Source organism: Entamoeba invadens, assembly GCF_000330505.1.
Source record: "Entamoeba invadens IP1 unplaced genomic scaffold scaff_1105074725287, whole genome shotgun sequence".
NCBI classification, from domain to species: domain Eukaryota; phylum Evosea; order Mastigamoebida; family Endamoebidae; genus Entamoeba; species Entamoeba invadens.
This window is the reverse complement of record NW_004443531.1, coordinates 5,566-18,124: the sequence shown is the minus strand read 5'-3', so window position 1 is coordinate 18,124 and position 12,559 is coordinate 5,566. Positions and strand designations below refer to the sequence as shown.

Here is a 12,559-nt window from a genome sequence, read left to right as displayed (position 1 = left end):
TGTCTTCTTCATCGGGTTTGGCTTGAATTTTAGCAATTCTCGCATTCAACATGTTCTTCTCTTCTTCTTGAGCAATTGAAGCTGGTGCACTGACTTGGACTTTAAGTAATGAAACTTGTGCATTGAGTGCTTTGACTTGGTCTTCCATATTCTTTCTTCTATCAGATTAGTTGAGAAGTTAAAGCAGTTTTCTCATCATTAGTTTTGTCGTCCAAAGCCTTCTTCTTTTTGTGCTTCAAGTGCCTTAATCTGTGATTCACAATTCTCAATCTTCAAAGCGTCTTTAATTTCTTCTTCATATCCTAATAAGCGGCTTCAAGTTGTATGTTCTGATATCTTTCAACGCAGCAACTGCCTTTTCCAAATCAGCAATTTGGTTATCTCTCTTGATGACTTCAGTTTGGTCGATATTTAAAGTCCCATCATTTCTTCAAGGTCTTGCAATTGTTGTTCCAAATCTACTATTTTCTTCTTGTTTTTAGCTGTTCTGTCTCTTCATTCATTCGATTTTCTTTTATTTGCTTCTAAAATCAAAAAAATTAATAATGCACTATAATAAGTAAACTATATTTTTTTAACAATACAATAAAATAGTATCATAAAATGTAATTAAAACAATCAAAAAAATTTAATATAAATTATTAAAATAATTAGTAATTATTCATTAATTATTTATTAATTATTAATTATTTATTTATTAATAATACAATACTATATAATAATGTAATCCCATAATTTGAAATTTCAAATATAACTAAATTTATAAACATTATTAATTCAAATATCAAAGTGATAAAGTCTATATAATAAATCCAAATATTTATATGATGGTATTCACGTATAGACTGAGCTTTTTTATAAAAATCATTGACCATTTTATAATTTAAAAAATGTTTTTTATATTCTATTGACCAATTTATAAAATAACCAACCAAAAACAAAATTATAAGAATTCAATAAATAGAATTAAACTTCCACAAGTTGTAAATAATTTTTATTAATTATTGAATAAACTGCAGTGACACCATTCAACGTTGGTGCTTCTGTAATTATAAGCGGATTTTTTGTTGGTTGTGAAAGTAATAAGAACTCGCTTGGTATTTTAAATATTGACACAATAGACAGTTGACTCATGTTATCTACATTAATTTCTTGTGTCACAAAGACGTCTCCCAATTTGACAATTTCGTTACTTAAAATCACAGAATTGGCATCAAATGATATTGTGTTATCCAACACTCAATCCAATATATATGTAGTTCTTCGTGCTTAACAACAACACCTCGTTTAACACAATTTTCAATGCCAATATATCCAAATTGTTTTGCAATGTATTTGCCTTCATATTTTGGAGCTCCCCGATTTTCATTGAATTTCCAGAAACTCTCAAATTTGCGTTTAAAACAAGCTTCTCAATATTCAAAATGTTGAAAGTGTAAAAATAAGAAAATAGTCACTCATGGTGACAATAATGCATTTTTCATTACCATAACTGTAAAATGCGCTTTAAAAAAATAATAATTCCAATTTATAAAGTTATATTAAATATAAGTATTGATATTTAATATAAATTTAATTACAAAAACAACATTTAATTGTTGTGTTTGTGTCAATTAATATTATTCACACAGTCAATTACTACCACTCAATGTTTGCTTTGTAAATATAAATAAAGTTTTGGTCAACAGAAAAGAAAGCTCTATAGAAAAATTATCAAACAAAATATTAAATATATTATATTGTCGATAGAATTATAAATCAAAAACTTAAATGAAGAATTTTGATATAATTACTTTATTACAATAAAATTAATCTTTAAACAAAGTCGTATAGCCCACAACGCAATAATTATAAAATGGATAGTCATTCGTTCAATCCACTCGTGAATTGAATGAAAAGGCCATTGTTGAAAACCAACAGAGATATAAATCGAATATTTTTTTTCGGCTCTATAGTTATATGAATTTTAATAATAATAAAACAGAAACCAATAACAAATTATTGTTTGTTTATTATAATAATAAAATATAGTTTATCTGATCAAGCCAGATTTTTTTCGTTTTTTTTTCAAAATATATATACAGTATGTGAGAATAGTATGTGAGAATGAGAAAACCCTGTGGATTCAACAAAAGTCACAATTGTGTAACTTTTATGTAATAAAATTATTTTTTATTTCAAAAAATTCAAAAAGATCAAATAAAAAAAATCACTTATTTACAGTTCATTTTCTCTTTCAATTTGTTTGGAAACCTACAAAGCAGATTTCAGAGTGTGAACAGCCAGCCAGCACTTATCAACTAACTGACTCAGACCTCACGCCAAAGAATCCCAGGTATATTGGACATATCAGCCATAGCAACTAGACGATTCAAAGCAAACAACGTTGAATTCAAGAGTCTTTACGAGCGAGTTCTACAAGTTATTATCTTCATAACGAAAGAACTTTTAACAAACGAATCTCTTCTATTCGAAGGACTTATGACAGTTCAGACATGTATTGATCCAATCAGTGACCATTCTGACCTGTGATATGTAACAGTAATGTAAACTCGGCGCTACAACTGATTAAAAAGATAAAAATCAATCGATTAAATTCTCAACCCCATTTTTAGTTCTTTTTGAGATTTTTTTGGTCGTCTTTTTCTTCACAACTTTACATACAACATCCCGTTCTTTTCTTTTGATCGGCTTGCAAACAGACTGACAAAAATAACCCTCAAAACACCTTGGAAGCTTTCGAACTGCAGATATTTTCAAGCTTTTTGTTTTGATGCATTCAATCGAGTATAACTGTGGTATACTTAACAGTCTCGGTATTTCTGCTGTGACTTTGCATGACACTCCAATATCCACAAATGCAACCCTCATACCACCATCAACAATTCTGAAATCAATACCAACTTGCCTAAAAGCCTGCGTGCACACATCCGGAGTAGTTGTTTGGAAATAAGACTTCATAATTGAGTTGAGGTATTTGGCAAACTTTTTTCCAAGTCCTCTCCATCACCAAATTCAACAGTTTTAGTTTCATTTGGTATTTCGTAGTGATCTTCTGATTGGTTGTCATCCACCATCCTTTCTTTGACAGTCGTAACAGCCTTCTTTTTAAATGGTGATATTGCCTCTTGTTGATTTGCCAGCACTTCCTAAAACATACACTCCAACTGTTGAGGTATTAATGGTTTTTCAATGGGATCTTGGCTTCCAATCACATCATTTGATTCTTCTTTTTCTTCAACGTCTTCACTTTCTGTCGTTGTTGTTTCTTCCTCGCTAACTCTATCTTTATTTTTTATGACATCTCTAAACTTCGCATACAACAAATTCAGTCTTCTTTTTTGGGCTGCGAACACCCCAACATCTAATGGTTGTGTTAAATGTGAGGTGTGAGGCACCAAACATACGATTTCACAATTCACATTGATGATTTTCTCATTGACTTGGACATTCGACTTGAGCAGCAACCTCACATCTTCGATTGAGTGGCACGTGCACTGATCAAATATCAGCACGGCTTTATCAATATAACCAGTCTTAATTCTCATGTCGACAATATAAGGTACTACAACGTCGTTGATGTATTGTATAAATAAGTCACTGTTGATAAAACCGTTTTTGCTATAACTGACGATGTTTCCCGTTTCCATCCAACCCAATTTCAAGAATTCAACTGCAACTCTTTTGTATTTTGTTACAATCATACAAGGAAGAGGTTGTGAGGGGGTTATAGTGCAAACGACAGTGGATCGAGCAATGTCACGTTCGACTCCATATTTCATTTTACTGTCTGTGGAAAAACCAGCATTAAATACTCCCTTCACCATTTGCCTGTCTGGCCATGGCTGATACCCTGACTCATCCAAATTCAAAATAAATTGTGATGGGATGCCATTTAAAAAAAGTGGCAGTGCAATGTAATACTTCAACACGGCATCTTCGTCGTAGGTCAATCGAGATTGGTCTTCAGCAAACACAGTCACAATCGAAAAGTTCCAATTTTTATGTATTTTATCATAAATAACGTGGTTTGACACATCAACGTTAAAGGTTTTTATTATAAACAACCTCAAATAAGTTATGCTGATAGCTTTGCATTTTCCTGGTAACTTTTCATTATCAAGAATCAAATTCTTGACAATTCCCCCAATGTGTTTCAGTTAAAAATGACGGTCGTCCGTTATCTTTTTTTCCAAACAATGCCGTCTCCATACCTCTTCGTTTGTTGATATTAAACTGACTTGAAGATAAAGCAAAGACTCGACATAGTTTACTCTCGGTCACCTTTTCCGTATTCATTTTATTGAACATTTCTCTCTCAATGTTCATCAAATACACCTGAACATTCAGGGGTAATTCAGAAAAGTTGCAATGTTTGCTGACTGTTCTTTGGGCTATTTCTTTCACTGGGCCAGGACAATACTTTAGATTCTCTTCCAGTGTTGTATGGTCCAAGCCACTAAAAGCAACATTCCTGGAGCTCATAATTATATTATTTAGATTGTTTTTTTTAAAGAAAAACATTTTTATTTAAAAAAAAGAAAAACAAATATGTAATTTTTATTGAATCCACAGGGTTTTCTCATTCTCACATACTTTTCTCACATACTGTAATAATAATAATAATAATAATAATAATAATAATAATAATAATAATAATAATAATAATAATAATAATAATAATAATAATAATAATAATAATAATAATAAAATTTATTATAGTAATGAGAAATTACTTTTTAAAAAGAAATTATTATAGTCAGTCGAACAACGTTATCTGCTCGGAAACGTTATCTGGTATTTTTTGGACCATGAAGAATGGAATATTTCGGGAATCAGTCCCAAAAATCCATTCAAATTGTTTTAGTTTTTTTCACGTTTTACCTAATGCCCGATGTTTAGACAAAAATACAACCATTAAAGTTTGATCAGATAACATTTTTAAACAGAAAATGTTGTTAGACTGACTCTATTTACTTTTTTAAAAGAGAAACACTATTTTGAAATTATATATAGAGTCATTTGCTAAACGTTGTCTGGTTTGTAACGTTGTCTGCCGATTTTTAGACCATTATAAATGGAATATTTCGGGATTTTTTTTGAATAACCCCAAAATCATTGTTTCAATATTTTTCCCAGTTTTTTTTCATTTTTACCTAATTCCCGTTTTTTTAAAACAAAAATCAATTATTTTTTGTCAAAAAGACAACGTTTGGGAAGAGACAACGTTTATCGACTGACTCTATATATAATAAAATAAATATAAAAAATTTTATATTTTGTTTTTTTTATAAATGATAATAATATGTGTCTATATTCAGTTATTTTATACTCATCATATTGTTGATATTCGTAACAACTGTTTGGATATCAGTACGTTCTTTTGGATTTTGTTTCCAACAGTTTTGAATAATTTCGAATAAACTGTTTGGGATGTTGTTTACGTTTTCAACACGTTTACCAGCTGTTACGAACTCAGCTATTTTCCACGAGTATTTAAATATGTTTTTAGGATATATTTCACACCACCCAAACACTTCATACATTGTCACAGCAAACGAGTAAATATCCGCTTCTTTCTTGTATTTTTCTTGTTTTAATACTTCAGGAGCCATATAAATAGGAGTTCCAATTCCCTTTGTAAATGTCATGTTAGTCATCATCATATTAATATTTCTTGCACTTCCAAAGTCAGTTAGTTTTGCATTTACTTTATCTCTTGAATTGAGTGAAAACACAAGAATGTTGTCTGGTTTGATGTCTCTGTGTAATATCCCATTTTCATGTAAATATAAAATCCCATTTGCTGCACCTTTTGTAATTTTGATTCGAATTTTCATGTCAATTTCACTTGAACTTTTGTGTTTCATCAAATCCTGGCAACTCCCAAATTGAGCAAATTCAGTGACCATACAAACTTTGTTTGGTATGAACACAGCGCCATAGAAATGGACGATATACTCACTTCTGAATTTGTCCAACATGTCTACTTCTTTTTCAAACTCTTCGATAGATTCGTCATCAAAGTTAAATTGTTTCATCTTTTTAATAGCGACAACATTTCCTCTGTAACTCCCTTTGTAAACAACTCCAAAAGAGCCTTCCCCAAGTTTTTTATCTTCCACAATCTCGTGGTAATCAAGTTTACTTGACATCATTGTTTTTGCTGTCATATTAACCGTGTTGTACGTGTCAACTCCACTTGACAAGTTCTTGGAAATCAAAGTAATTTGACTTGTGATGTTCGATGAGTAATTTGGTGTTAAATATATCGAAAATTCACATGCAACCCCCTTCTTCAAAATCACAATGTTTGGATCAATTCTGAGTTGATAACTCTCTTCGTCTGATTTTGACGATATTTGAATTTTCAATGTTTTGGATGTCGTATTACCAACACACAGAAGTTCGCAACTTTCTTTGCCAACTGGTATTTCATCACACTTGGTGTTAAATATCAACTCAGTTTTGTTGATACAAACGCCGCCTTGTAATGAAGTAAATGTAATATTTGACATTTTAATGTTGAACAGAGTTGTTGTCTTCTCTCTTTTCTTCATTATAATATTTTTGATAACAATTTTAATTATGATAAATAGAATAGTTGTGATTAAAATGATTAATAATATACACACAACGACTATCACAATTATCATCCACCACACAGCTTTTATTTTGCAAAAGGTGCCATTTGCACTTGGAGTGTGCCAAAACGAGCATTTGGTGCATTTTGAGTAACCAACTTCTTTGCAATTTGTTATTGATGAAATATCAACACATTGTGAGTCAACTAAAACTTCATTTGTATCGCATGAAGTGCACGTGTCTGTTGTTTGTGAACATGTTGCACAAGTTTTACTACACTTCTCACACTCGTTTGTGTTGACTGTGAAATACCCATCAGAACACTTGGCACATCCATTTTGTGTTGTTTCTAGTCGACATCCAACAATATCGCTTTGTGGTTTGCATTCGTCATTTGATGTCCGATAGTTAGTTAAGTTGCAAGTCAAACAACTTTCTCTGTTGTTGCAAGTCCCACATTTGACATCGCATCTCTCACAAGACAACTCACTTCTGTAATACCCATCAACACATTTGACACACCCACCCGATGGTATAAACTGTGTACAAATACCATCCAAGTCGTTGTTTGTAATACACTTGTGGTCACTCAAAAACATCCCATCTTTGCACGACAGACAAAACGTTGAAGTTGATATGCAGGTGTCACATTTACCATCACAACTCACACAGTTACCATTCAATAAATAGTATTTGTCGTTACACCTCACACACCCATGTTGTGTTGTTTCTTTACATTTATATTGTGCGTTATCTCCACTGTTTTGTATGCAATTTCCATTGTCATCTATCATGTAATTGTTAAAACATTCAAGACATTTATTATTGAGTGTAAACACACAATTATCTTGTGTTGCAGAACACCTCCCATTCTGTTCCATCTCTTCATTGTCTTTGCATGTTGTCGATTCACAACTTCCACTCTCTGTGATTTTATAAGTTGTTGAACATTTCATTGGCTTCTCAACATCACATTTCATCCAATTTGTATTTCTAATCGAGCAATTTTTGCACTCAGAGTTATCAATGTAATACCCATTTTTACAGTAAATGATGTTGTTGTAAACATAATTTGATTCTGTTTTTGTTTGGAAACAATTTCCATCGTTTTGAATATAATAGCCATCATTACATATAATACACCTGTTGTTTTCACATGTTATACAGTTGACATCACTGCATGTGTCACAATTGGTGTTGAGTTCTCCGTTGTGGCATTTTATACAATTGGCACCATTTGTTGCTTTGCAGTTTTCGTTTGTTGTGCATCGCCCATTATCAATAAAATAACCATTTTCACATCTGATACACACATCTTCATTACCAATGTTACAATAATTATAACTTTGTATGCATTTGTTGTCGGCACTCATCAGATATCCATTTTCACATTCGACACAATAATTTTCTGAGTTGAATGTTTTACAGTTTAGAGATAAACCAACACACATGCCATCAACAAGTCTTGTGTTTGAATTGCATTTAATACAAACAGTTTTTGACATAAAACTTTCCATCAAAATGCAATTTGAATTCATTGAGTTTTCGATTGTTTCATTTTCAAAATACAACACAACGACATCATTTGTTTTCAGTATATCATTGTGTGTAAGTTGGTGGACCTTTTCAACCTTTTTTCCAAATGTTACAAAACATTTTACATTCAACACAATATTATCAATGATTCCTTCCACATCCAATTTTATTTCTGTAATTTGACTTGATATTTCGACTTTTAAATTCAAGTTTTGAGATATACTCAAAGTGTGTGTTGTCGAATTGAAATTCAGAGAATATGATTTTTGTGTAATACCTTCTATTACAGTCAATGTCCCAAATGAAAATTGGATTATCTCATCTTTATACAGAGATGTTATATTTACACAGATATCATCATTGATTTGAATTTCTTTGATTATATCTGCATTAGTTATATCAACACTTTTTTCTATCACGAGAATTGTGTCTGGCATTTCAACAAGTTGAAAATTAAAATTTGAAATGTTTTGATTGAGATATAAATAGCAATTTGTTTTTGAGTCGTCACATGGGCAGTGTGGATAGTCAAACACATAATTTTTATTTCCATTGTATTCTGTTTGGTAATTATATTGATTTAAAGTACATGTCACGGTGTTATTAAATATAGTTTTTATTGGACAGAATCTCATAAGTTTCCCATTTGATAAAAGACTTGCTACACCTTCTTTGAAAACGTGAGGAAAATCTAATGTGGTCAAGTGAGTGCTGTAATTGTCAAAATTCAAACAACTTGTATTGCTCATTGACAACACGTCAAAACAATTTAAATTGTTGATTGGATTTCTTATATCAAAATTTTTATTATTTCTGTACAAATGAAGTCTATCAGATTGCCATAACACAATAGGCGGCTTGTCAAGTTGTGGATTTTCAATCGTTAAATCATAACCTATTGAAAACTGACCGAAAACTTGAATTGTTGCATTTTCTTCTACAATTAGATCTTGGTCTGAGTGAAAATATCCATTGAAAACAACACTTGTGTTTTCAGTTATATAAAATAATTGCAGTGCGTTTATCCAATTGTTGGAATAAATGGTTATTTCATTTGGAGATGAAAATACAAGTAAACCACAAGAAAACAGTGTTGTAAATGTAAAATCGTGATTAAAACAAATAGAAATATTTAATTGAGTATTTTGATCACAATTAACACCGTTTTCTGATCTAAAACCTTCACTTTGATTATACCCAACTGGATAACAATTTAATTCATAAGAATTAACAAGATAAATAAAATAAAATGCCATAATAATTATCATGATAATTATTATAAATTTTAAGATCAGCTCTATTTAAATAAAACATCAAACACATGATTTAGTCTGAGTCGGTTTAAATATTTTTTTAATTCGAAAATAATAATTAATTCAAATATTTATTATTACGAAATCGTTATTTGATAATAAAGATTTAAACTAGAGAAAATAGAATGTTTTGGTGAGTGATTCAATACATCAAAAATTATTTTACATTATTATCAAAGTTTAATATATTTATTTAATTTTTTGAAATTAATTAATTATTGCTAGTAACATCCATTTATGTCAAACACTTGAATATTTTATGTTTTTCGATGTTATATAAATAATCATTTAAATTACAGTTTGAATAAACAATACAGTGCCTAAAATGGATGGGCGACTTTTAAAGTATTAGGGCGGAAATAGTAAAAATTATGAAGCCCCTGCTTAATTCGAAGAAAACGTTATTGTTTTTTTGTTTTATAAAACAAAAAATTTGTTATTGTTTTTAATAACACAAAAACTTTTAATATCACTTTGTAAAAATAGCAATTCCAATTATTCATTTAATCTAATTAATATTTTCAAGTTCCAAAAAATCAATAGCTATTTTTCTTTAGCTTTTCTAAAAAGTGAGTAAACGGTTTCTAATCGACAAAACAAAACAAACCTAGCAGTGATGTTTCCTTTTCTCTGTTTTATAATTTGTTTTTTTCTAATTCCAGTTTGGAATAAATGGTTTTTTATTTTAGTTAATTTAATTATAAAAAACTATTCAAGAAAAAATCAATTAAAATTAAGTATTTTCATCATTTCTGGAATCCATATGTTTAAGAATTCATTGTGATTGAACAGCTTATATTCAATATTGTTGTTGCAGTATTTTTCGATTGATTCCATTACTCTTTATCCACATTCAAAACCATTTGGTTGAATTGGAACGTGAATTTTTTTAACATCATTTATTTTTTAAGATTTTCTATTTCCTCCCTTTTTCTTTTAAGATTTTCTAAATTCACCCATTTTTTTTAAGATTTTGTTTTTTTTTCTCAAAAATCGTTTTGATTGGCTAAATATTTTTTCTAAAAATACTTAAATTATGATTTAAATTTTGCTCGGGAAATGGTCCTAATCATTAGGGATTTTTACTAAAGTCAGGGATTCACTTTAATGGTCGCCCACTCATTTTAGGCACTGTATTATAAAAAATAAATAACATTCATAAAACATTTTTATTTATAAGTATAAATTTGAGATGGCTTCCCTTAAAATTCCAATATTTATGATTCAAAAAATACCAAATAACTTTTAAAGACAGACTGTATCGTTTTTTAAAAATAAATTAACTTTATATAGAGTTGGTAATAAAAAGTCCGGCTCGATAAATAACTATATTTGATTATAATCAACCATTTATTATGGGTTTCTATTTTTATTTCTTTTGAATTATAATTATTTAAGTTTTTGTTTTTAGAATTGTGTTGTATCGACAATCCAATTTACTAAATGATTTGTTTGATAACTTGTAGTTATTTGTTTTCTTTTTATTTGCTAAATTATAATTTTTAAATAACAAATGAGTTGTTACTACTGACTGTGTATAGTACTGGCAAATATACAACATCAAAATGTTGTTTTTTATTCGAAACACCAATTTTATTAAAGTGAATAAAAAAATAAATTATTATTTTGGGTTTATACATATTTTTTTATAAAATTTTATAATAACTATAATTAGTAATAATTATACAAACATGGTACTAAGGTTTCGACCAAAACCATGGTTTCAACTAATAATTAATAATTTTTATACTATTATAATAACTAAATATGAAAAGTTATATTTGGACCATGTTTATGAAAATAAAATTAGGAAACTTTATTTGTTCATTACTATTCAAATAGTAATTAAATAAAAAGTCGAAACCTTAGTACTCGTCGAAACTTCAGTCCCCCATCTGTAGTTATTATAAAAAACAAAAAAAAACTAATTATAGTTTACTAAACTATTAATCAACTACAACACAATCAATCAAATAAGAAATAGACTGACAATACAAAACGATAACACAACCATATTAATGTAACCCTCATTTCTCAAATTTAAGTTAGTTTCTTTCTGACACATTCCCATAGTGTTACATAGAAATCCATCTCTACACGTTCCGCATTGTGGTTCGCATCCTCTTATCCACTTTCTCGTTCCGACATCGAGTGACGTGTTGTCGACTGTGCACTCCGTATTTTCGCAATCATAAGTGTTGTCACAATTTTTAGTATTATTATCTAATGGTATAAGTTTAGTATTTAAAACTATTAAAGTATCTCCAATGTTTGCAACATAACTCAAAACGATCACATTGGCAAAGTCATAGTTTTGTTTGTCAAATGCAGCACGAACAAAGATTGTGTTGTTTTCATAAAACACCTTAGTAGTCATATTCTCTACAATTTTAAACACGGCGTTTGGCGCCCCAAACTTATTGATGTCCGACATAATAACTGTTTGAACACTCAAATTAACAGGGCGGAAATTGACCTTCGCCTCGAACATAATTTCTTTTGATTCTTGGCTGAGAAGCGATGCGGCTGGATTTACTATTAATATACTAGTTTTTGAATTATTACTAATAGTAGTGAAAGTCAAGTTTTTATTGTTGACCATATGAGGGACGTTGTTTTTAAAGGAGAAAAAGTACCACATGAGAAATGGCGTTTTTGTTGAATTGTCGTTGACGTCTGAGATTTGATTGTTTCGTTGGAACGAGCAATCACTCATTTTGAGATTTTTGAAGAATGAAGTCGCAGCAATATGGAAATTTTTTTGGAAATTTTGAAAATTAGTTTTTGGGAAAGTCACACTATCCCCATTGATATTTATAGCGCGGAGATGTGCGTGATTGAAAGCAGAAGGTAGTAAGAATAAGTCATCTTCATTTTTAAAGTAGAGTATTGTTCCGGCTTGGAGGTATTCGATTGGCCGATGTACTTCATAGATTTGAAAAATAATTGAATTATTAGATCTCTCGATTGTGTATAGAGATGGCGGAATATTAAGAGTATAATCATGCACAGCAGCTGTAGCGTAAGAGTAACTATAGTTGATGAACCACATTCCGCCGGTGAGGATTGTAAATAAGTTTTTCTTAAGTGTTAGTATCTTTTTATTAACATTAAATGGTACATTT

General features: G+C 29.9%; 3 protein-coding genes across 3 annotated transcripts; all 3 read right to left on the bottom strand.

The window, feature by feature from the left end:
• Nucleotides 1-115: 115 nt before the first annotated feature.
• Nucleotides 116-148, bottom strand: EIN_421170 (Hypothetical protein; the record flags this gene model as incomplete). Its single annotated transcript, XM_004258541.1, has 1 exon — nt 116-148. A coding segment is annotated over one exon (33 nt), but the record flags the coding sequence as incomplete, so codon positions are not given.
• A 5,049-nt stretch (nt 149-5,197) lies between these two features.
• EIN_421160 (protein serine/threonine kinase, putative) lies at nt 5,198-9,389 on the bottom strand (the record flags this gene model as incomplete). Its single annotated transcript, XM_004258540.1, has 2 exons — nt 5,198-5,242; nt 5,358-9,389. 2 exons carry the CDS (start codon nt 9,387-9,389, stop codon nt 5,198-5,200), a joined length of 4,077 nt encoding a protein of 1,358 aa, XP_004258588.1.
• A 2,014-nt stretch (nt 9,390-11,403) lies between these two features.
• EIN_421150 (hypothetical protein) lies at nt 11,404-12,465 on the bottom strand (the record flags this gene model as incomplete). The annotated part of the gene is made up of 1 exon (XM_004258539.1): nt 11,404-12,465. A coding segment is annotated over one exon (1,062 nt), but the record flags the coding sequence as incomplete, so codon positions are not given.
• Between the last annotated feature and the right edge of the window lie 94 nt (nt 12,466-12,559).